This window comes from Hakea prostrata, chromosome 5, assembly GCF_041222555.1.
Source record: "Hakea prostrata isolate BN-2017 chromosome 5, UWA_Hpros_2, whole genome shotgun sequence".
NCBI lineage: Eukaryota > Viridiplantae > Streptophyta > Magnoliopsida > Proteales > Proteaceae > Hakea > Hakea prostrata.
In genome coordinates, this window is record NC_142604.1 from 48703924 (window position 1) to 48728760 (window position 24837).

The following is a 24837-nucleotide window of genomic DNA, read 5'->3' on the forward strand; positions in this document are numbered from 1 at the left end:
AAGAAGAAGAAGAGAGAAGAAGAAAGACATTAATAATGGCCAATTCCAATTCAAAGTGTACCAATCAATCAATTCATGTAGAAATTGTGGGCCATTGGTGTTTGGAGTGCTAAAAATGTATTTGAAAGGCAAAGAAAGCCACTCGTTCTGATATATCTGGGTACATGTAATCCATTACCTACCTTTCTAACACATCCCTTCCAAAAAGAACATTTCTCTATCCCCATGAACAATTTGAGGGTACCTCCACATCCAATAAAGATCTGCTTTTAAAGTATTTGGTAGACATCACTTGCAGCCCAAAGGGTGTTTGTCAGTCTCTAGCATTGCTTGGCTAGCAAGGCCTTGGTAAAACATTGAACATCCTGAAAACCCAACCCTCCGTTCCTCTTTTGCTTTTCTGCAAGGTGTCCCACCCAATCCAATAAATTCCTCTCCTCTTATCATTTTTCCACCAAAGCTATCTAATATTTTGGGTCAATGATTGGAATCATTGATTAGAAATTAGAAAACATGACATGACATAAACTAGGAGCTCAAAAGTAATAGCTTTAATAAGGACTCTTTTACCCGCAAGAGAGGGAAGTTTCCCTCTCCATCCTACAATTTTGAAAGAAAGCCTATCAAAAGTAAAAGAGAAAGTTTGGACTTTGGATTTATCAATAGAGGAAAATAGACCTAGGTATCATTCATGTGAGTTTACCTGTTTAATGTCAATGGTAGAAACAATGTTCGCCCTCAAATTGGCATGTGTTGTTTTGCTGAACAACGCCGCTAATTTCTCAGGATTGATATGAAGCCCAAATAGCTCCTAATAGTCTTGAATGAGGACATTAATCACGGAAGCATTTTGAATGGATGTAGGGACAAACAACATGTAATCATCATCAGCAAAAAATAAATGATTCACTTTAGGAGATTGATGAATCAACTTGATTCCTATTTTTTAAATTGGACCATTCCTCACCCCCCCCCCCCCCCCCAATTTGCAAGTCCTTCTCTACTTAAATTTTGAATTATTGAGCAACTAAACAACCGAAAGTTTAGTGATAAAGGGATCCTTCATTAGACTGTGGCCCTTAATGGACCATTCTTTTTTTCCCCCTTGAAAAGAAGAAATTTTATCAGACAGCACTAGAGAGACACGTGACCAAGTGATTACATAGATCAAAAAGCCACAAATTTGGTTGAATGCCAAATTGTTCTACTTGACAAGGACAAGTCCAACATGGCTAGACTCTTCGCAATAACATTAGTGGATCTAGAAACATAGCCTCTATAACAAAACATCCGGCTTTAGAGAATATACATTTTTGCTTTATGAGTTAAATTCTTAGGAATAGCACATAGATGTAATTTGATCTTTTCTTTTATTACTTTAATACAAAACTAACTTCATCCCAAAAAATAAAATAAAAAAAAAAAAATTTGAATAACTCGGCATATGGTATCAACTATCAATTATCAAGAGTAGGTTAGCGTTCTAATGAGTTTTAAATCGTGCTTTTTCTTTTTGTGGGTAGAAGCTATAAACGTTCTAAATCATTATTTTACTAGATTCAAAATTATATTAAGGGTTTTACCAAAACAAAAAAAAAAAAAAAAACTCATTTTGAGGATTTGACTGAGATGGGGACTTTTATTTGGATCGTGCTTGAATGCGTATTAAATTTCACACAACAAGATTTCCATCCTGACTGTAAACTGTAGGTATGGCGCATTAATTATGCAGCACCCAAGTCAAACGCCTTTCATTTGGGTAATGACAATTGTCAGCTGCAAGTCATTATGATCATGCTAGGTGTGTAGAAACAAATCTAACGACCATGAAAAAAAAATGTGGGGCTTAAGTGTAAATACAAGGGTTCTCTATGTAAATTTGAAAAGTTTAGGTAGTGTTTGATCAAATAAAAAAAGATGTATTTACACTTAAGCCTTCTTTTTTCTTTCACTGCTCTTAAAGTTGTTTCAACACTCATGGCAAGATCGTATATGAAATGAAAATACAGTTTTTTAGAGAGTAGGACGGTAACGAAGGTAAAACATTTTGGCAAAATTCGCAAAAAATTGGTGAATTTCGCCTGGTTCGGTGAGTAGCGAACCGAAACACTGACCGAGAAGCGATATTACTAAATCTTGCCGAAAATCGCCGAAAAATGACTAAACCAGCGAAATATAGGTGATAATTGCCGCCCAAACCTTAGAAATATTATTGTCGAACGACAAATTTTGAAAAAGCAACCAAAAAAGCTCGCCTCTCCATGTTGAGCTCATTGTGAGGTCCAAATCCTTCCTTTAAAGTTTGAATAAGAAGATGAGTGCCATCTCTTTTGCAGTTTTGCCTTCCATCACCGTTCTACCCGGTGAAGAAGATGAAGATGAGTTTTTAATATTTATGAAAAAGATGAGTGGATGACTATGAGACTACATTTTGTATTTGTAGCCACACGCGGGTCCACTGATAAAACCATGAAATTGTAAAAAAAAAGGGAAAAATTCACTAAACATTAAAATGACAGACTAGCTAACTATCAAATGTTATTTTATCATTTTTTCATATTTTGTACTAACAATCTAATAGTTTGCAGGATATATCAATACTTTATATTTTAAAAGCTGCATTTTCTAATTTAATATGCCGGCAAAATCTCGTTGAGATTTTGTCGATTTGCCTAATTCGCCAAGTAGCGAACCGGCGGACTCGGGCAAAATTTTGTACCTTGGCTATAACCTCCAGGGTAGCTCACTTGGTACAAAATCAATAACACCTCCGAGTAGGAAATCAAAAGTTTAAATATTCTTAGCATCACTGAAGTTTCATGAATCATAACCAATTCAGAATCGAAGTGAGTGCCAAGCTGACATCAACCATGCACCATCGGCTCTTGCCAAGCCAAGCACTACCTTCTGCAACTGAGAACTCCTATTGGCTCAAGGCAAGGACTACCTTCCCCAACTGAAAACCTCTCTAATACAATTTAAAGCAACCATAATAATTTTGATTAAATAAAACAGAACTTTAAACTTTAATTAAAAAAAAAGACCATTCCAACATAGCAAAAGAAAATTAATAAGTAAAGTAAAATTCAATCCAAGGCACCTAAGTTATTCTGTGCATGTACTACTTTTGGAGATACTGCTTTCATCAACTTTCACTTACCGGAAAATCAAAATCTGATCATGCTTTTCTAAAAATTTTAAATTATTTTTAGGAAATGTGCAAAGACCCTCCACTCTGTGGAGGAGAGAAGCATTCAACCAACCCAAAAGTGGGAAATAATGTTATACATTATGTTAACACTATCTATTGCGAGCAAGGTTTAAAGTATCCTACGATACCATGCGAGATAATGTTATACACTATTGTTACAAACATTTATCGTATCTCCATTGAATTACACTAAAATACAAAATTCGATCAATACTAGATTCAACTCTCTTAAAATCAGATGGATATGCACCGATGTACTTTAAACCTTGATTGCGAGTGACTCAAAATTCTTATACTCGATTTTTAAGATGGATATGCACTGACATATTTTGATCGACAATCTGAATGACATGATTTGTAACATATATGATGAAAGTAGCAGACCTAGGTTGACTCAACTCGATGGGTCAACTATGTTCTCTTATTAAGTCAATGTAAGATCAAGTAATTTTTGCCTTATGATTTTTGTGTGAGAATTTTGTAATGTCGTTCTTGTGTGAAAAAATGGATTGGTGTTGTTGGCAGCATGGGTTAGTATTGTAGTTGCATGGACACTAGGCATGAATTTGTGTTATCGGCAGAACTTATTGCATCCATTGGTCATTAAGAAAAAAGAACGTACAATAACATGAAGAAAACCTCTCCAAATTATAAATAGGGGAAGATTTTGTTTTCCAAATTACAACAACACAACATACATCTCAATGTATGGTGTGAGAAAAGTCAAAGAACAAATCTCAATTGAGTGGGTTTTTTGAGTCAAGAGGGTTATCACTAGTAGAGTCTCATTGTGCATTAATCGAATCAGATTTCAAATCTCGGATTCATGAATCGGGAATTATACCCGTTTGGTTATAAAAATCTTTAGATTCATGAAATCTACAAATTCACGTTTTTAGGGTGAAAAGGTGAATCAGTAGATTTATGGTTAAGTCCAAGATTTACAACAAAAGCAAAACAACATACATTCACAAAAATCACGTCGATCAAATAGTTTTTTAAGATGAATCCATATATTTCATTCCAGAACCAAACACTCAATTTTGAATGTATGATTCCATAGATTTGAAGTCTATAGATTTGAAATCTCTAGATATTTGAAATCTCCAGACTCATGTAACCAAACTTAAGTATATTACCTTCTTGTATTTTCCTATCATCATGGATAGAATGGTGAGGGTAATATTGTCGGAGTGAGATCTTTATTGAGTGGGTCCCACATATGGTGCGAGTGAGTTGTATCTATTATAAATTTTTTTGGTAAGTGAATTGGTTCCGTATGATTGCCTCGTGGGGATAACCACGGTGCCAAATCACTACCTTATATGATAGAATAACCCCATTTCCATTATATTAAAAAAAATCCGTAATAAGGTTTTTTTTTTTAATAAATATGCTCTAGTTTGAAAAATCTTCAAACAATTTTGTGTTGAAATTGGTCCATAAATAACTAACAAATTTTAACTAATCCGATTCATAATCCCTACCTGGGTTTGAATGCTTTTTTAAGCCCTATCAAGTCAACACTTCAAATAATAACTTACAGATCCGAAATTTCATGAATTTTAATCAATCGAAATCAACCAATAGAAGGTTAGTAAAATGGTTAAGAACTTGACTTCTTAGTGGAGTTCAATATAAAGAGCGTCCTTATATGAAAAAACTTAAGACGAGTGCCAAGCTGACATCACTAGCCAAGAACCACCTTCCCCAACTGAGAACGTCTCTGGAAAAATTTAAAGCAACCATAATAATTTTGATTAAAAAAAACAAAGCTTTAAACTTTAATTTAACAAAAGAGAATCCCAACATAGCAAAAGAAAATTAATAAATAAAAGTAAAAATTCAATCCAAGCACCAAGTTATTCCGTGCATGTAATACTTTTGGAGATACTGCTTTCATCAACTTTCACTTACCTTAAAATCAAAATCTAATCAAGCTTTTCCCATTTCTTCAATTATTTTTAGGAAATGTGTAAAGACCCTTTCACTGTGTAGAAGAGAGAAGCAATCAACCAACCGAAAACACAAAAAAAATCCGGAAAATAGGATCTACCCACCCTAATCTGCGAGTTTGGCACTAGACTTTCTCTCAAATCTCTGTCACGGACATTAATAACAACAAAAGTGGAGTTGGATCTTATTATTCCAAAAGTCCCATCATGACAGCTGCTACTTTCTTCTTCACACTTCACTGTTCACACTGCTCTTCCTATCCCTATCTTTCTTCTCCCAAAACGTAACCCATCTCTCTTCGAGTTCCAGTTCGACTTTTGCTTATTCTTCTGAGGTTCTCTTCATCTTTCAAACCCATTTATCAATTTATCCTTTTGTCTGACCTTGTTCCTGCTAACCCAAGTAGAAGAAGAAGAGGAAGAAAAGGATGTCTGAGAACAAATCTTCGTTTCTAACCGACGAGCTTTCGAAACAAACCTTTCTATTTGGTCTCCGTTTGTGGGTTGTATTGGGAATTTGCGTTGGAGCTGCCTTTGTTCTTATCCTGTTTCTGATATCTATCTGGTTTGTCTCAAAGCGCAGTAAATCTGCTAAACACAATCCATCTCAGAAACCCACAATCCCTAATGTCTCCAGGGAGATACAAGAGATCCGAATCGACAATGCCAGAAACCCAACTCGTCGCCAACAAGACCCAACGCTTAATCAGCAGTTAGCGCTACTTCCGCCAAATCACCCTTTAGCTGATTCTTTTACAGTGGGCAAAATTGAGCGTCAGGCTCTACTTCCCCTGTCGGAGGAAGAAAACCCAACTGGGCTTCACAGGGTTCACATTGAAATCGGAAAGGAAAACAGAATTACATACCCTGACCGTGCTGGTGGATCTTCGCATGGCAGCGGGGAGACTCGCTCTGTTGATCAGGCTTCGATAGCCATTCCTGAGGTCTCTCATTTGGGTTGGGGCCATTGGTATACTTACAGAGAGCTTGATGATGCCACTAATGGGTTCGCTGCTGAGAATGTAATCGGCCAGGGTGGGTATGGGATTGTTTACCGTGGAGTCTTGCAGGATAACACCGAGGTTGCTATCAAGAACTTGCTTAATAACAGGTAATTCTCACTCGATTTTCCATTCATGTCCACATCCTACACCCCTCCCCTGTTTCCTCCTCTTGCATGTTTGTATCTTTTAATTCTCAATTATTTCTGCGTGTGACGTTGAGAAGTAATCCAGTTCTTGTTAAACTAATTTCATTACTTATGCTATGGTAGTCTTATTTGGCCTCTTTAACTTTGGTATTACATGAATTTTCCATTGGAACTTCCATTTTTGTGTATCAGAAAACCAGACAACTTTTTATTGGTGCTTGTTTTTCATTAGGGGGCAAGCTGATAGGGAGTTCAAGGTTGAAGTTGAAACAATTGGACGTGTTCGGCATAAGAATTTAGTGAGGTTACTGGGCTACTGTGTGGAGGGAGCTCATAGGTACTTTGGTTTTCATTAATTACACTGTCCATCCTTTTTCTTTTTCTTCTTCTTCTTCTTCTTCAATTCAAACTCAATCTCAGCTTATATCATTGCAATTCACATGTTAAATTCATTTTACAGGCTAAAACATATTTAAGTAACATCCAGAAAATATGGTGGTTACTATCTTCTCAAATGCCTTTGTAGATGGATGTTTTAACCTTTTCTGGTATGTTTCAGGACACTTGTTTATGAATATGTAGACAATGGTAACTTAGAACAGTGGCTCCATGGAGATGTAGGTCCTTACAGCCCTCTTACATGGGAGATTCGTATGAATATCATCCTTGGAACAGCAAAAGGGTATGATTCCAATCAATTTAAACCATATTCAAGCTTACGCTTTTCAGATTTAAGTATAATTCACACTGTACAAAATTTCCGCGGAAATCAGGTTGACATACCTTCATGAGGGACTTGAGCCAAAGGTTGTTCACCGTGACATTAAAGCAAGCAACATTTTGCTTGACCAGCAATGGAACCCTAAGGTCTCTGACTTTGGACTTGCGAAGCTCTTGGGCTCAGAGATAAGCTACATAACAACTCGTGTCATGGGAACATTCGGGTCGGTTTTTGATTTGCCCTTTAAATCTTCCTCATTCATCATGGATAATTCAGATGGGAGATAACCTTTTGTGATTCTGTTTTGAAGATATGTGGCTCCTGAATATGCTAGTACGGGCATGTTGAATGAAAGAAGTGATGTGTACAGTTTTGGGATTCTTTTCATGGAGATAATTTCTGGGAGGAGTCCTGTTGATTACAGCCGTCCTCCTGGGGAGGTCAGTTCATATGCAGAGAATGTGATTCTACAAGCTCAAACTTATTTTGAGGTTTTCCTTCTCACATTCCCAGCAAGTGATTTTGCAGGTGAATCTGGTTGAGTGGCTCAAAACAATGGTTGCAAATCGAAATGCTGAAGGAGTGGTGGACCCTAAGATACCTGAGAAGCCTTCGTCGAGGGCGTTAAAGCGAGCTCTCTTAGTAGCTTTACGCTGTGTTGACCCAGATTCACTTAAGAGGCCAAAGATGGGGCATGTGATTCATATGCTAGAAGCTGATGATTACCCCTATAAAGATGTATGTGCATCAACCTTACTCTTTGTATTCCCTATACTGCATTTACATGTTTTTCTAGGCTTGGGCTGTCTAAAAACCTTTCTTTTGGACAATGCCCATTGTAGGTTATCCTGAGGTTCAACTGAAGATTACTTCATGATTGTAGGTTTAGATGACTAACATAGATCTTGGGCATGTCTTGTCCAATTTCACTCAATTTACTTGAGCTCATAACTTTGTTCAGGATCGTCGGGCAGGGAGAGATCCAGGACGCCCAAAAGATAGGTCGATGGCAAAGCAGGTAACAGAATCAGGTGATAGCAGTGGGTATGAAAGTGGAAGCTTAGCTGTTCGGCCTAGCTGGAGGAAGCACGAACACTGTGAAGAGCGGTAGGTGCATGCCACAATTGAGTAAAATGTACAAAACAGATCAGTTGGATCATCTGGCCTACTACTCCCTACCCAGAGCTGGCCCATTGTCTCCTCTGTTGGGTGGATCAACTTTAGTTTTAAGCTGTGGCTTTTGAGCATGTGTTTCTTGCAAGAAGCAACTCATAAATGCACGATGAGATCACCAAGGAAACTAATGAAGAAGCAAGGAGGCATCAAGGAAAACTTGTAGATGGTCTTTTGTGCAGAAAGAATCCCTACTGTTGTATATATGATTTATCGCCTTGGGGAATCTATTTCCTTCACCTATTTGCTTCTGTTTCTGCCTTTTAGGGTTTCTTAACATTCTTTCCATTGTTCTTCCTTCAAAAGCATGTAAATTGTTAGAGTTTTTCAGCCCGAAACCATTAATGAGCCCAAATCGGAATCGCTCCAAACCGCACCATTGACACCCTTCAGCCAGATCAATCGCACTGTCATATTCATATCCATTTGATTTGAACAACACATCACATTTGACACCTGAGCAAGACAGTGGCCTTTTATGGCCATCAGACATACAACACCCACTAAGAAGCAAATAAAGAACACAAGATGAGTGCCATCAAGGGGTCACTTACTCAAGCTAACTCCTACTTTGCACCAATATTTAATGAAATGTAGGTGGGTTGTTAGTGGTGGGGTTGAAAGTTTGCCCTAATAGCCCAAAAACTATTTCAGCCCATAAATAGTGTTTAAGGCTGTTTTCATACTTAAGGATTGGTAGGCTATCTAGGGCTGTTCTTAATGTGTAGGATGGGGACAAAATGACCATAAATAGGGCCAACCTAGCATTCATTCAAATCGGGTCAATCTTGGTGGGTCTGAGCTGGGTAAGACCCGACTGGGTTGGGTCTGGATTAAGGTTTTCAACCCCAAGTTAGAAGTATGGTGGATCTGAGTTGAGGTAAATGGTGTTAGGGTGGATTTATTGGGAATTTTTATGGAGTCCAAATCATCTATTGTAGAGAGGGATAGGCCTACACCAGACATAGAGTGGGGATTTCACTTTTGAGAAGTTTTGAAGTTTAAATAATTCTATGAGAGCATTGGGTCGTCTTGAGTTATATATATTTAAGTCTCAAAATTATTCATTTGATTTAAATGAGATTACCTAAACCCCCTTTATCAAAGACACAGGAAAAAGAGAGTTTTGTCTGGTAAATACTATGGCTAAATTACAATTGCGGAATCAAATCCCCAAATTTAAAAAACAAACCAAAATTTGTGCCTCTGATCTGCAATTCCATACCCAGGAAACATATGAAACAAGAGAAATACTAGAACTCCATATGAACATATGAGTATCTTGTTGGGTTTGGATGTCTTGTATTCTACGGGTCCATATAATTATGGTTTTGGTTGTATTTGTAACTTGACACGTTATGGATCAATTATTTGTACATGAGTAAAATTATATATATGAAGATTAAGGTTTTAGGTTTTCCTATAAATAATCTTTGTGGGATAACTTAGATCAATCAATCCTGCAAAGGATTGGGAAATCCATCATAGGGATCCATCCCTAGAGGGGATGGGAGCAAGCTAAGGGTAGCACTTTGTGAGGTGTGCGAGTGGTGTTAGGGTTTTCCGAAAATAGTGGAATTTCTTTTTCTCTCTGGTGGATGAATCGAATTGGATTTCGATTGGATATTGGTAATACCATATGCGTCTTATTATAATATTCGGATGGATTAGGATAATATCTTATCTGTTTTCGTATTTGGTGATATTTTGATAATACAAATTGAATATAAGTTTTTGACTATCTATTGACATCTTAACCATTTTATTTGTGGGGGGGAGGTTTTTAATTTAAGAATTTATCCACCTTCCTTTTTTCTACTCAATTTACTTTTTGATTTTCTTAAATTTCTTCACTTTTGATATTCCTTTTTATTTATTTTAATAGATATCTAGAAAAGTATTCACATATGTCATGTTAAAAATTTATAAAAATTAGAAAATATCCAGAAAAGTAACTTAATTGGATAATTTTATCGGATGGATAATAATCAGTCAAAAATGGGTATTATCCATATCCGCATCCTATTAATAATCGGACGCATTTGGATAACCCTAGACGGATATGAATTTGAATTTGTAAGTGGATTTTGGCTATCCATTTACACCCCTAGGCAGTTTTGCCAAACCATGTTAAATTTCTTGCTAGTGTATTCTACTTGTGTTCTTCTTCGTGATTGTGCATCCATCCCCAATATATAACATATCTATGATCCCTTCTTCAATTTTATGTTGTGCTTGTCTATCTAATCTCATCTCTCCGACCTTCTTTCCCGGGTCCAATTTTCATGGCTTATGGATTCTCCTATTTTTCTTCTTTTTTTCCTACAATCAAATAGGCCTCCACCCCTTGCAGGTTTTCTAGAATAAGAATCTTAATAGTCCTTTGGTTCTACTTTCAAAATCTTGTATAGAAGATTTTAAGGTTTGAAATTCTTATATTTGGCTCTATCAAAAAAAAAATTCTTATATTTGGGATTTATTGACCCTGAGCTCTGTAAATATTTCCCAAAACCTGAACGTGGATTGGGCCAAGGGCAAAGGTACAAGGAGTCAATCCAAGAAAGGGAACAATTGAAATCTAATTCAGTCTTCTTATTCTAAATACCATGGAGCATGGTTGAAATCAAGTAGATGGAGTTACATGAATTTCACCAATTAAACCATTATATGTAGACTAATTGAATTTGTATATAGAAGAAGAAGGAGCGGAGTACTCAAGCTTCAATTAGAGGACCCTTTCTAAAACAACCAACCTAAATGATCCTACCAAACCACATTTACGTACAAACCCTCCCATACAAATGTTTCTTCAATTGCTACATTTGCAAACTGAGGTCGAAGACAATTTTCAACTTCCCCAACAGTTTTTTTTTTTGTAAGAAGTTAAAGACTTTATTCATAAACTCGAAAGGAATATAGACACACACAAAAAAAGAGAAAGAAATACAAAAGATAGATGCATGATTACATGCAACCTGTCGTAGATGCAATAGACAAGGTCATCCAGGCTAAGGGATGGGTCGAGCCCAATAAACCCTTAGAATAAGTGTTGTAACAATTACAACAACAATTAAGCACAATGGATACGATATACGTAACCTCCATTACCAATGCCCAAAGAGGAGAAGACACGCCACAAAGGCAGAAATGGACACGCTTCAAGGGAGGAGACAAAACACGCCACAAGGGTGGAGACTCAGTTGTCACTGTGGTGGCACCCTTATTGCGAAGAATGCTATTGTTGTAGTGGACCCAAAAGAAGATGAGTCCATTCAGGGCAAACAGGGCTGGATCTTGGTTTTGAACTACCATCCGTCGCTGCCGTAGACGCGATGACCAGCAGTAGAAGGAGACAACCAGCAGTGCTTGCCGTAGTAGGTCTTCTAGATTTGCGAGAGGCACTTCTAGATCCGGCGTAAAAACTCTAGATCCACGCGCAGGATGCACCAAAGCTCGCATCGACCTATTATATATATATATAATATAATATAATATAATTTGTAAAATTCTTCAAATGAAAATCCCATGACTCATAAATTCTATAAATATAATTTTGTAAATGGCTAATATGTTCTTGGGGTATTTTACGATAGACTAATATGTCATTAATGTAAATTATAGCAAAATTTCTATGTTTAAGGAATATTTCATCCATGGGTTTTTGGAAAACAGAAGGAGCATTATTCTTAAGTCCAAATGGCATTACTAACAATTTGTAATGTTTCTTCAGTTGTGGTGAATGCAGTCCATTCAATAGATTCTGGATGCATTTTAATTTGATGAAATCTAGATTTACAATCAAATTTACTAAATATTTTATAGTTTTGGATATAACTATAGGGAAGGTATGTGTGGAGTCACATGGAAAGTGAAACCACGCCCACATGACTAGTTTTTTTGCGCGACTAGTGGCGTGCGTGAATATTTATAAAAGAGCATACTACAAAAGGAGAGCACCATCCGTGGAATAATCATCTCAAATAATTGATGTGATACCTCAAAAGACAAATATGTAAATACTAGTAAAGGACTAAGGGCAATATAGTCCCCTAAAAAAAATTAAAGGTGTCCTTTCTAGTCCTTTGTATGTAGTAAAATGACATGTGAAATGGCTTTGTTGTAAGGTTGACAAGTGTAATAAGGCACTATGCATAACATTTGCCTACAAATAGGGGTAGTTAGTGTAAGTTTGGCATCTTAGACTTTTAGCTATTTGAAGAAGTTTTTGAAAGAATCCACAGATGGTGCTCTCCTCTTGTAGTATGCTCTTTTGTAACTCTTCCCTTGTGTAATAAAGATAGTCTTTTTATGGTAAGTTCTTTTCTTCTATCTTCCTAAGCTTTCTTTAATATTTTCGAGAACCCAAGCAAGATAAGGATGTAAGATCAAATGTCTGTTTTTCATTTTATTTCTCTTAATTTCATAGAGGAAGGATTTGAGATAGTATGCTTACACTTGTGCCTCTACAATCTCGAAGGCCCCCCTATACTTTTTCTGCATAACATGCATGTAGATTATCATCTGTACATTACATGTCTTAATCTTCTTGGAATTATTTTCTTGTAAATATTCACGCACGCCATCAGTCGCACAAAAAACTGGCCATGTGGGTGTGGTTTCATTTTTCCCATGTGACTTTCTTTTATTTTTCTTAATTTCATAGATGAAGGATTTGAGATGACATGCCTACAGTCGTGCATCTACCATCTTCTAGGGCCTTCTATACCTTTCTATATAACATGCATATAAATTTATCATTTGTTTATCCTTTGGTATTCTTGTAATTATTTTCTTGTAAATATTCACGCGCCACCGGTCATACAAAAAATTAGCCATGTGGGTGTGCTTTCACTTTTCCATGTGACTCCACACACACACACACCTCTTCACAAAATTAAAAGTGTCATTTCTAGTCCTTTGTATGTAGTAAAATGATGTGTAATAGCTTTGTTTGTGATTGTTTGTTGTAATTGGGTGCTATGTATAGAATGTGTCTATAAATAGAGATAGATAGTGTGGGTTTAACACCTTAGAACTTTAGCTCTTTGAAGAAGTTTGTGAAAGAATTCACGGATGGTGCTCTCCTCTTGTAGTGTGCTCTCTTGTAATTTATTCCTTGTATAATAAAGATAGTCTTTTTATGGTAATTTTTTCTCTTCTATTTTCTTAAATCTTCTTTAATATTTTTGGGAACCCAAGCAAAGTTAGGATGTAATATCAAATATCTTTTTTTTCTTTTATTTTTCTTAATTTCATAGAAAAAGGATTTGAGATGGCATGCTTACAGTCGTGCCTCTACCATCTCTTAAGCCCCTCTATACCTTTTTGCATAGCATGCATATAGATTTATCATTTGTTTATCCTTTGGTGTTCTTGTAAATATTTAATTTCTAAATATAAATATTTTAATTTAATTAAATCTTGGTGGGTTGGCATTTATGCAACGAGTCTTACTAAATGTTGCTGATATTGCTTATATTGGTTATCATAATATATATAATCATTTACTAGATCTCTATAAAAATGAGCTTGATGAGAAGTATTTCTTTTTGATGGATTATAGTATTTCTCTAGAAGCCACTTTATATCTATATAGGTGTCTATTTTTAATGTATAAGCTAGTCTTATTGTCTTTTTCAATTCTTTAAAACTATGATGAGTCATTTTGTACAATGTTTACTTTGGCTATTATTATTTTATTAAATGGATCTTAGTGTCTTAGCATTTAAACAACAAATTCTGATAAATATTGCACAATTATGTTTTTGTTTATATGAAAACTTTCGGTTAGGACGAAGAAGAAAAGGAAACACAAATTCTTAAATAGGAAAAGAAATCGGGGCCAAGAGTGGGAAATCATATTGCTCCCAAGCAAAATCCTGATTTGAGTAGTAGTGCAAAGCACAATTCTTTCCGCACAACCTGACACCAGCCAAGCCTTCATTGTTGTGTGGGTGTTTATGTATTGTAAGTGTGGGTGTGTGTTAGTGGTGTAATTCTGATAAATATCCTAGCTACCTTATTAGCTTTTAGATGTAGAAGGTTCACCTGATTGTGTGGTGGAAGGTGAGAGTGTTATCCACTATCTTTAAATTATCTATTGTGTGTGACTCAAATTCTTGAATATGACTTCATAGTTGGACACCTAGTAACATATTTTGGTGGGCAATCCGCATGACATGATAAGTGAGATTGATGGTAATAAAGGGTCTGGGCCGATCTATGTTATCTTATTAGGTCATTGTGAGATTGGGGATTTTTACTTTAGGGTTTTTGGATAGAGTTCTGTAATGTCGTTCTGATGATTGGTTGGGAGATCTCCATTGTAATTTTCTTCTTATATAGTGAGAATTTTTCTTCTTCACCTATGGATGTAGCACATCATGGTGGTGACAAACCATGTTAAATCTTTGTATTCATTGTTAATTTCTGTTGTTTGTTCTAATATTATCCATAAGGTTGCATTTGTTTGCAAAGGTGGGGTGGGAAAAAAAAACATGTGGGTCCCATGTGTAATGGGGTGAGAGAGAAGGAAATGAAAGGAAAGGGTTTTGTGGAAAAGTGATAGTGGTGGGTCATACTTTTTACTTTTTCCAACTTTCCCACAATATCCCACCAAATATGTGGGGTTTTAAAATGGCTTGGGGTGGGAAAGTTGGGCTGCCACATCACTAGACAAATTTTCTTGATTCAAGGAAACTTGTCTTCCACTTTCCCACCCCAAACAACCAAACAATCTACCATTTTGGGATTTAAGGGAAAAGTAAGAAATCTATACTTTTTTCAAGAAATTTTCCACCCCACCTTTATTCCAGCAAACAAACGCAACCTAAGGGAAGGTGACTCTGACCAGGGAACGAAGTTGCGGCGAGAATCGCCGGTTCGCTGGTTGCCGAAACCAGCGAAACGGCGAAATCTCGCCGAGATTTCGCTGAAAAAATGTAAAATTCATGTATGACTTCGTTGGAAAAATATAAAATTCATTTATGACTTCTGCAGTTCCGCCATTCATTTTGTTTGAATATACAAAAGGAATATTTGAGATAAAGTATTAAAGTGCATTAATTGCCGACCATGCATACATATAAAAATCGATGGTTTTTGAAAAAAGAGAAGAGTAAAGAGCACGCATCCTCAATTGATTTACCACACAACCACGGGTGGTTGGAATAACCCAACGAATGCTTTAATTTTATTCTTATTTTAAAAGCTAGTCATTCGAGGAGGTCAGTCATTCTTTCATTTCTCTTATTTCCCGCACAATTTACGCAGAATCACAACGCGAGCTCCGTCTACTTCCCTTGTTCTTCGCTTTCGAGCTCCCATCCAAAGATGCAAACGATTTATGAATACCCTGGGCTCCGGGGCTCTTCTTCCCTTCACGTCTGCCATGGGCGCGCTCGCCGCTCAAACAAAAGGGCTATCCCAGGTGAAGTGGGAGGAAACAAACCCAGTAAGGTAGAATAGAATACCTAGAAAGCAGAGTTTTTCCCATAAATAAGAACGGTTTCCGTGGATTTGGTTTGGCCTTGATTTGGGATTGTGTTTAATTTTGATCTCATAACGAAATTCGGTGATAAATCGTTAAAAATCGTCATTTCGGTGATATCTCGCCGAGATATCGGCGAAAAACAGAAAATCTCGTTTGGCCCTTTTTTATTTCGACCGCGAGGCCGATATTTCAATGCCAAATTTCTTTCCTTGACTCTGACTTTGTATAACTAATCACTTAGTGATAAAGATTGTTTAAAGTAATTTTATTTAATTTTCAAATACAATGGATTTGGATGCGAGGTAAGGTGAAATTTATTAATTAAATATAAAAGGATTTGGATTTGGTATGCCATATATGTGAAAATTTGGAGGATCTTTGTCCATATCTTCCAAATGTGCTCTAAACTATTGCACTATAGTTGGCATGTGTATTTGAAAATATTTGATCCTTAATATTTTCTTTTCGGAATTGAAGTTCGCCAAGCTAGCTTATGTGCACCTTGGCTAGATCCTTAGGAGGTAGTTTTTATATATAATTTAAATATAAGGCGGGGCTTCGCGGTTGGCCTCAATGGGATTTGATCCTCAATCTTCTATCTAGAGGCTATTGCTACTATTGTTGGTTGTTGAGACTATATATGCATAGAAATACATCCAACAATTTCAGTTCATCTAGTTCTTTTTCATTTTTTTCTCCTTTTTTTAAATCAACCAAACTGAGTTTGGAGACATTTTTGAATCAAGCAAGAAGCATATGAGATCATTTAGAACCAAACCGGATTATAATGATGAAATAATACTTGTGAGAACGTATTTTAGAAAAGCTATCAAGAGCTATTTTGCAAATGCATATTATTAATGTTTATAAGGACTTGTACAAATCTTTGATCTAGTGTAACAATTAAAAGTTGCACTATATCCATTTGGAGAAAACTTTTAATTTGATGGCAAATTTCATGAAATCTAAATGGTCTGTTGGAGAGAGAAATAGGTCTACACCACACATAGGGCGGGCGTCTCACTTCTGATATACTTTAAAATTCAAATAATTTATTTGCTAAGAGAGAATAGATGAATACTTTAGACAATAGGTGAGGACATCTCCTCTGTAAGCATTGGGTCTTTGAGTACATGTCACTATATTTGCATATATTGACGAATGTTGGACAATTTTACTTATATATATAGGAACGACCATTCTTAGACTCTACCCTCCCCGTAATTTTTTTTTTCTTTTGAGGGATAAAAATGTTGGTTTCTAAATTCAATGTTAAAAAATGCTAATATGTGACATGGCTCCATTCGTGTTTAATTGGATTGGTCTTAGTTGAATTAAATTGGATTTAATCATTTCAAAAAATTGCAATGTGTACGACATCTATATAATGGAGTTTGATTTTGTTGTCCTTTGAGAGTAGTGTATAACATTATTCTTTATATTTATCACCGTACAATAAGGGAATCCTAACTACTTTATCAGCTTTTAAAGGTAGAAAGTCCACTTGATTGTGTGGTGAAAAGTGGGAGATAGTGTTATATACTATCTATTATGTGTGACTCGAATTCTTATACTCGACTTCAAAGACAAATATGCACCAACATATTTTGATAGACGATCTAAATGACCTGATTCATGATATATGTGATAAAAGGAGTGAGTTTGGGCTGACTCAATTTGATGGGTCAACATATGTTCTCTTATTAGGTCAATGTAAGATCAATGATTTTCATCTTATGGTTTTTGAGTGAGAGTTTTGTAATGTTGTTCTTGCGGAAAAAAATGGGCTGGTGTTGTTGGCATCATGGGCTAGTAGTATTGTAGGTAGCATGGGCTAAAGCTGTCAGCAACATGGATTGATGCCATTGGCAGAAGTTACTGCATCCATTATTCATTAAGAAAAAAGAATGTAAAATAACGTGAAAAAAACCTCTCCTCTTCACCTATAAATAGGGGAAGATTTTGCTTTCCAAATTACAACAACACAAGATACATTTTAGTGTATGGGGTGATAAAAGTTAAAGAACATATCTCAATTGAGTGGGTTTTTTTGAGTAAGGAGAGTTGTCACTAGTAGAGCCTCCTAGATATATTACCTTCTTGTATTTTTCTATCATCATGAATAGAGTGATGAGGGTACTATTGTTAGAGTGAGATTTTTGTTTAGTGGGTCCCACAAACGGTGTGAATGAGGTGTATCAATTATAATTTTTTCTGGTTAGTGAATGGGCTGCGTATAATTGCCTTGTGGAGACATACCACGGGGCCAAATCACATAAATTATTTTGATGTTGCATATTGGTTAATTTTATAATATGTACTATATCGGCTTCGTACATATTGATTGTTGTGGGACATATTTTTGCCACAGTTCTAGCGATTGGTTGAAATATTTCCTTATCTGTAATTTTCATCCTACATAGTGAAGGTTTATATTCTTCGACCATGGACATAACACAACACATTCGCGTGCAAATCACGTTAAATCTCCATATTTCTTCAATATGTTTTATGTTGTTCGTTCTAACACTATCCTTAAGGGAAGATGATTTCAACTTTGTATAACTTGGCTCACAATGGATTTACATGATATGGTTAATATTTGTAGGGTAGAAGTAACTTTCGTAATTGGGCCAAATGCATGTTTAATTGTAATTAGTATGACTAAAGATGTGTTAAAATGTTTGCCAAATTCCTAACTTCAATAGGCTTGTGTAAGATAGGGTTTGATCGAAGTTTTAGGTATGCGGTATGCCATGCAATTGTGGGTAAAATAAAAATTGATTTAGACACAAAACCATATCAAAACTGTTAGGGGTGTAAGTTTGGTGCAATTGGCCTTGACCCAACCTAAGCTTGAATATGGTTTAGGTTCAAGATTTTTGCTCAAAGGAATCAAGGTTAACATCAGGTTGAGGATAACTTGGCTTAATATTTGTTGTACCTAATCTATCCTGTCCCACCTTTACATCTAGCCCCTGGTTTTTGTCTTGATATTGGCCTTGTTTTCTTACCTTAATCCTAGTCATTTGTATAAGATTTAACAAGGGCATTAAAATAATTATTACAGTTAGAAGTTTTATTTTATTTTTGTAAAAGATCATTTAGATTTAATAACATGTTAGATTATAAAAGTTAAATTTGTTGATTTTGTCTTTATTGAGATATTATTATATAAGATTTAACATATAGGCAATGCTAGCACAGGGTTGGTAGAATAGTAAGATTTATACTTCTTAGTGAAGAGGTTATAAATTCAACTTCCATCCTCTATATATAAAACTCTTCTGCTTCAAAAAATAAATATATAAACAATGATAATAGCTAGTAGGTTGGTTGTTTTATTTTTTTATATTATGTTTTATATAAATTTAATTACATTTGGATGTTGAGAGCAGGGAACGAAAGTTCGTTGAAGTTCGGCCTTTCGGTAGTGGTCGAAATCAGCGAGATTTTGCCGATTAATTTCCGATATTTCAATGCAAATCCCATACCGTGATTTCTAGCTTTTGTGAATTGTTATTAATTATTTTAAAAATGTATGTGTGCAGTGTGCTCAGTGCCTCAGTGATGTGTCATGAAAGCTTAATTTAAAAGTTTAAACAAAATGGTAAGTGGTAACAGTTGTATTCACGTGAAGACAAAAATGGGTTTCACGGGTTTCCATAAAACCCACTCCATTCTCTATTCCAAAAGTGTGCACAGTGCACTCTTCGTCACTTCATCCTGCAAATGGGTTTGGTGCCTTCTTCTTCTCCGGTGATTTAGCCTTGGTGCACTCTACTTCATTCTACCAACGGCTGTTACAATTGACGATGCAGGCAGCGAGTCGGTGACATAGCAGGGATTTGTGAGCGGCGGAGGGAAGACGGAAGACCAAGTAAGCACTCCCACAACCGCACCCTCACCTGCAAAGGGCAGCGGCGGAGCTGCCTCTGGCGGTGGCGGCACCTCTGTATCAACTAACGTTGGGCAAACAAGGTGTATTGCTAATAATCAAGTAGGGAACGAAAAGTTACAGGCAGTACAAGATTATGTGTGCAGTGAGGGACGACCGGAGGAGCGAGAATAGTAGTATTTTCTTGAGATATCGCCGAAGTATCGCTAGTTCGGCAACAAAATGGCGATATATCGGTTTCGGAATCCTTTTTCGGTTCACCCCTTACTGATATATCGTCGAAATTCGGCGATAAAATGTTCCATGGTTGAGAGTATCGCGTTCGATTGGACAATTTTTTTCAATTTTTTTATTGAACTAATCAGGTTAGGATCAATTTCTCTTGATTGGACCCAATAGAGACAATCTTAACGTAATTGAACTTACACATGATTTGAGTGATTGCACATTTTTTTTCTTTTCACTTTAGTTATTGAGCAAATCAGGGTTAGGATCAATTTGTCCTCATTCCATCCAATCAGAGACAATCTTTAACATGATTGAACTTGACTTGACCCATCAGAAATCAAAGGTCAATGGTAATATAACAAGATTTCTAAATCCCAAATTAAAATTAAAGTTAACGTGAGACTAGGTTTAGTCAGGAGTCTACCTAACTCAGGTTTTCTTTTCTCATTTTGTGAATGGTAACTAAGGTTCGAAGTTTACCTTTCTATAATACAAAGTCAAATGTACCCTTGGATTTTGAAGCATTCATTAAAATTTCTTGGATTGAAATGGTCTTTCAAATCATAGTTCATCAAATCATAGTTTATGTTACGATGTATAAATCGAGTTTGGATCATCTCTCCATCAAAGGAAAACAATGTAGCGCTCTCGTTATGATTTTGAACCAGGGTAAGAGAGAGAACAATGGGGCTCACCGAGATTTAAAAGGTAGAAATTTTTTATTTTAATTTAATTTTAATTTTTGAATGTGATTGATAGACATGTATTTTTTATTTAGAGGAAAATGAATGGTGTATTTTTTATAAATAGACTTGATAAAATTCCTCTGGTCCTCATTATAATCAAAATTGCTTCAATCATGCACATTTATCAAGTGGAATTTAAGACCATCGGATCTGAAATTTCGGTCGAGATTTCAATCCAATGGTTCAAATTGCTTAGCATGACGGTCCTGCGTAAATTGAAGCAAAGTCCCCTCATAATCCAAACAATGGTGGAAACGCTTTCACACGGACTCTGCTTTAATGAGCAGGACCATCAAGCCGGCTGTCAGATCGAAATTTCAATCTCGACTATTGAAATTCAACAGTTAAGATTCAATTTGGACCAAGATTTCAGATCTGACGGTCCAAAACCTCGATTTGGCTGTCATATGCATTTAATACGCATGACCCATGCATGACCCATGCAAAATTACTTTCACATGGGATCCAAAAAACTGATGCCCTACTCGGACCTGATAGATTCTTTGAAGTGTGATTCACGTTTCAGTTTTTGACCTTTTCCGTTTTTGGAACATTATTGACATTTCATATTGATGACACAGAAAGCTAAACGTGTTCAGAAAATTCAGACCATATTGCACGTTGTGTGACATCTGCCCTATTAATGATGATGACAAATAATTTCTTTAATTAAAGTGCAACCCATGCAGCATGCACATAGGTCAAGATTTTGACTGAAATTTCAATCTTGGCCGTCGATTTCATAAAATATTAAAACTCACTTTTGCAAAACAGACGGTGGAGGATTGTAGGCTGTGAAGCACGACCCATAGCAATATTATTGAGGAACTGGTTAGTTAAGCTTATTAATGGAGTTTGGTAGCAAAGCTCTGCAATTATAAGAACCCAATAAGCTTGGAAGCAGAGATGGAAGAGCAGAAACTAGAGATGGAGGAGCAGAAGAGAAGAGGAGTTAGGTTGGTGCTGGTCCCATTGCCATTACAAGGCCACATAAACCCAATGTTTCAGCTAGCTTCAATTCTCTATTCCAAGGGCTTCTCCATCACCATTATTCACACAAGCTTCAACTCTCCCAATTCTTCCAAATACCCTAACTTCACCTTCCTTCCCATCCACGATGGCATATCTGGAGATGTTGCACAAACCTCCCTTCCAGAGGTTCTGGTTCTTCTCTCGCAACTCAACACCAACTGTGTTGTTCCATTTCGTGATTGCTTGCTCAGATTGTTATCTTCTGGAGGAGATGATGATCAAGAAGGAGAACCCAAAATTCCTTGTATCATCTCCGACGCAATGATGTACTTCACCAAAGATGTTGCCGACGATCTCAAACTTCCCAGGATTGCGTTGAGGACTAGCAGTGTGGAGTCCTTTCTTTCCTTCGCAGCAATTCAGGTTTCGAGACAGATGAGTCAATTCTACGTTTCAGGTCCGTTTCAGATTCCTAAATGATTTTTTAATTCCTGTTTAGATTTTCAATATGGCTTTAAATTTATTTGTTTACTTATTATATAAATTTGAGGTCCGTGGGTATAAACAATTATGTTTGTACCCCCGTGACTTATTTTATTATGTTTACCATAAAAATCGCATCTTTCTGGTTAAGTGATAAGTTAACTTGTGCTATGGTTTTACAAGTTCTGATATTCCTTTTCCAAACCCTAGGGCTGCATTTGTTTGAAAAGATGGGGGTGAGAAAAAAGGGGTAAAAAAAATATAGACCCATGTATAATGAGATGAGGAAAAAGGAAAGAAAATGAAATAATTTTGTGAAAAAATATTAAATGTGGGTCTCACTTTTTGATTTTTCATATTTTTTCAACAAATTCCATATATTTTGTGTGATTTTAAAAATGCATGCAATGGGAAGTTGGCATGCCACTACACCATACAATTTTTCTTAAATAAGAAAGTTTGTCTCCAGTTTTTCTATCTCTATTAACCAAACAAACCACACTTTTAAGATTTAATGGAAAATTTTGTTTTTTCAAAATTTTTTTTGGGCCACGTTGATTCCAGCAAACAAAAGCAGCCTAGAAAAAAAGACATATTTAAATTGTAGAACTAGGCAGAACTATTAGGAAGTCGATTAACCTTAAAATTTACTAATTTTTTATGTGGGGATTGAGATTCAATATAGTCAAATATGTCACTTTATGTTTAAAATTAATGGCCAACGGGTATTGGGGGGATGTTTGTATTGGATCTAGATCCTCTTCACTCACCGATGTTTTGGGGGGGGGGGGGTGTTGAGGGACGGGAGGATGGGCAGGTGGGTGGAAAGGATCTGCATGCATTTGTAATAGAATAAATTTGAGTATAAATGTAATTATCTACAAATGGAGGGGTGTAAATGTAATTTATTCTATAAATTCATCAATGAAAAATAAACTTAAATATGTCACTTTATGTTTTGGGTGAGGGACGGGAGGATGGGCAAGTGGGTGGAAAGGATCTGCGTGTATTTGTAATAGAATAATAAACGTAATTATTTACAAATGGAGAGGTGTAAATGTAATTAACTCTAATGAAAAATAAACTTAAAATCTACTTATTTTGTAATTTTCATTGTGATTTGGTGGGTCTAAAAACTTTCCCTCATCGTTTTTGGTTTCTTACTAAAAGTCGCAGTTTTGTTTATCAGATTCTCAACAGGAGAAGTCGATAACAGACACTTCATCGTCTACAGTGAAGGATGGCAAGACGCATGACCTTGACCGAGAAGAGAACCTTTACCAATTGCTAACCAACATGGTTGATCGAGTCAAGGCCTCATCTGGTTTAGTTTGGAACACGTTTGATCACCTTGAACCGGTGGCAATAGCAACACTTGCACAACAATTTCCAATACCAGTGTTCACGATAGGTCCTTTTCATAAACTCTTCAAAGCTTCTTCCAGTAGCTTGTTATCCCAGGATCATAGTTGCATGACTTGGCTAGCTAAACAAGCATCCAAGTCTGTGATCTATGTCAGCTTCGGCAGCATTGTCGGCATAGACAAGGCTGAGTTCTTGGAGATAGCTTGGGGGCTAGCCAATAGCAATTGTCCCTTCTTGTGGGTGATTCGACCTGGTCTTGTCCATGGCTTTGAAACAGTTGAACCATTGTGGCCTGATGGGTTCTTAGAAATGATTGAAGGAAGAGGTTATATTGTGAAATGGGCACCTCAACAAGATGTGTTGGCTCATCCTGCAGTAGGAGCTTTTTGGACCCACAATGGTTGGAACTCAACCCTGGAAAGTATATGTGAAGGAGTTCCAATGCTGTGCTCACCAAATTTTGGAGACCAGATGACAAATGCAAGCATCGTGTGTGATGCGTGGAAGGTGGGTTTGCAACTTGAGAATAAGTTGGAGAGAGAGGAGATTAAGAGAAAGATAAGAAAATTGTTGGTTGAGAAAGAAGGAGAGGAGATGAGAGAGAGGGCTGCATCTTTGAAAGACAAAACAGAAGCCTCTGTCATCAAAGGAGGTTCTTCCTATAAGGCTCTAGAGGGCTTGATAGCTCAGATTCTGTCATTTTGAGACTCTTGTGTAGTTGTAGTTGGGTTTCTATCCATTCAATGAATGATTAAAAAGAAAACTGCAAACTAGTGCTAAACCAGGACAATTTGATCAATTAATGAATACAAAATTCCTCTCCCTTTCCCTCCCCTCTCTAAACTTTTCGTTTTCTTATATACAAGGGAGACGGTACTGTTGTTCTTTTGAGATTCTGGACACTACAATTGTCCAACGAATTGAAGAGGAACTTTGAGACTCTTGAGGTCAAAGATGACAGAGCAGTCTATGTTCCCGTAGGATTGAACAGTAAGTAGCGACAAACCAAGAAAGCTAGCCCTTGACATGACGTGGAAACTAAGGTTCAGAGGCACCGGCGTTCCTCCATAACTAATGAAATCCGCTCCAGATGCATACATTGGAATCTGGTTTCCAGAGACCACCACTTCCACCGTTCTCTGGCTGTTCTTTGATTGGTAAAAATGATCCATCTGCAATACCCATTTGACCCCACAAAAAGAACACAAAATCAGAGTAAGAATTCGACGAACCCAAATGGAATTCCGTATAAAATTGATTTGATGTAAAAGAAATTAATTTTGTTGCTTACGGTTCCATTGGCAAGAGTGAGCTGTAAGAAATTCAGCTTCAGATGTGTTGATGCTACATGAAACCCCAAAAATGTTGCAGTGTTGCGGTATGTGAATTGCACAGTGGAGTTCACGGAGGCCATATAGGTTTGAAGTCCAGAGGAATCAGAAC

At 36.5% G+C, this 24837-nt stretch overlaps 2 protein-coding genes across 2 annotated transcripts; both read left to right on the forward strand.

The window, feature by feature from the left end:
* Positions 1-5190: 5190 nt before the first annotated feature.
* LOC149016297 (putative serine/threonine-protein kinase At1g01540) lies at positions 5191-8171 on the forward strand. Its single transcript, XM_089157449.1, has 7 exons — positions 5191-6277; positions 6549-6653; positions 6876-6998; positions 7090-7260; positions 7348-7477; positions 7566-7775; positions 7999-8171. The coding sequence occupies exons 1-7, from the start codon at positions 5595-5597 to the stop codon at positions 8146-8148; spliced, it is 1572 nt and encodes a 523-aa protein (XP_089013575.1). The 5' UTR covers positions 5191-5594; the 3' UTR covers positions 8149-8171.
* Positions 8172-21373: 13202 nt separating this feature from the next.
* Positions 21374-24218, forward strand: LOC149016298 (UDP-glycosyltransferase 76B1-like). Its single transcript, XM_089157450.1, has 2 exons — positions 21374-22003; positions 23219-24218. The coding sequence occupies exons 1-2, from the start codon at positions 21481-21483 to the stop codon at positions 24097-24099; spliced, it is 1404 nt and encodes a 467-aa protein (XP_089013576.1). The 5' UTR covers positions 21374-21480; the 3' UTR covers positions 24100-24218.
* The last annotated feature ends 619 nt before the right edge of the window (positions 24219-24837 follow it).

Excerpts from the sequence above, each read along its gene's own strand:
- LOC149016297 (XM_089157449.1), top strand. The coding sequence starts at position 5,595 with ATGTCTGAGAACAAATCTTCGTTTCTAACCGACGAGCTTTCGAAACAA. Across the intron at positions 6,278-6,548 it reads AAGAACTTGCTTAATAACAG|GGGGCAAGCTGATAGGGAGT; the intron begins GTAATTCTCACT and ends GTTTTTCATTAG. Across the intron at positions 7,478-7,565 it reads ACAGCCGTCCTCCTGGGGAG|GTGAATCTGGTTGAGTGGCT; the intron begins GTCAGTTCATAT and ends GTGATTTTGCAG.
- LOC149016298 (XM_089157450.1), top strand. The coding sequence starts at position 21,481 with ATGGAAGAGCAGAAACTAGAGATGGAGGAGCAGAAGAGAAGAGGAGTT. Across the intron at positions 22,004-23,218 it reads GAGTCAATTCTACGTTTCAG|ATTCTCAACAGGAGAAGTCG; the intron begins GTCCGTTTCAGA and ends TTTGTTTATCAG.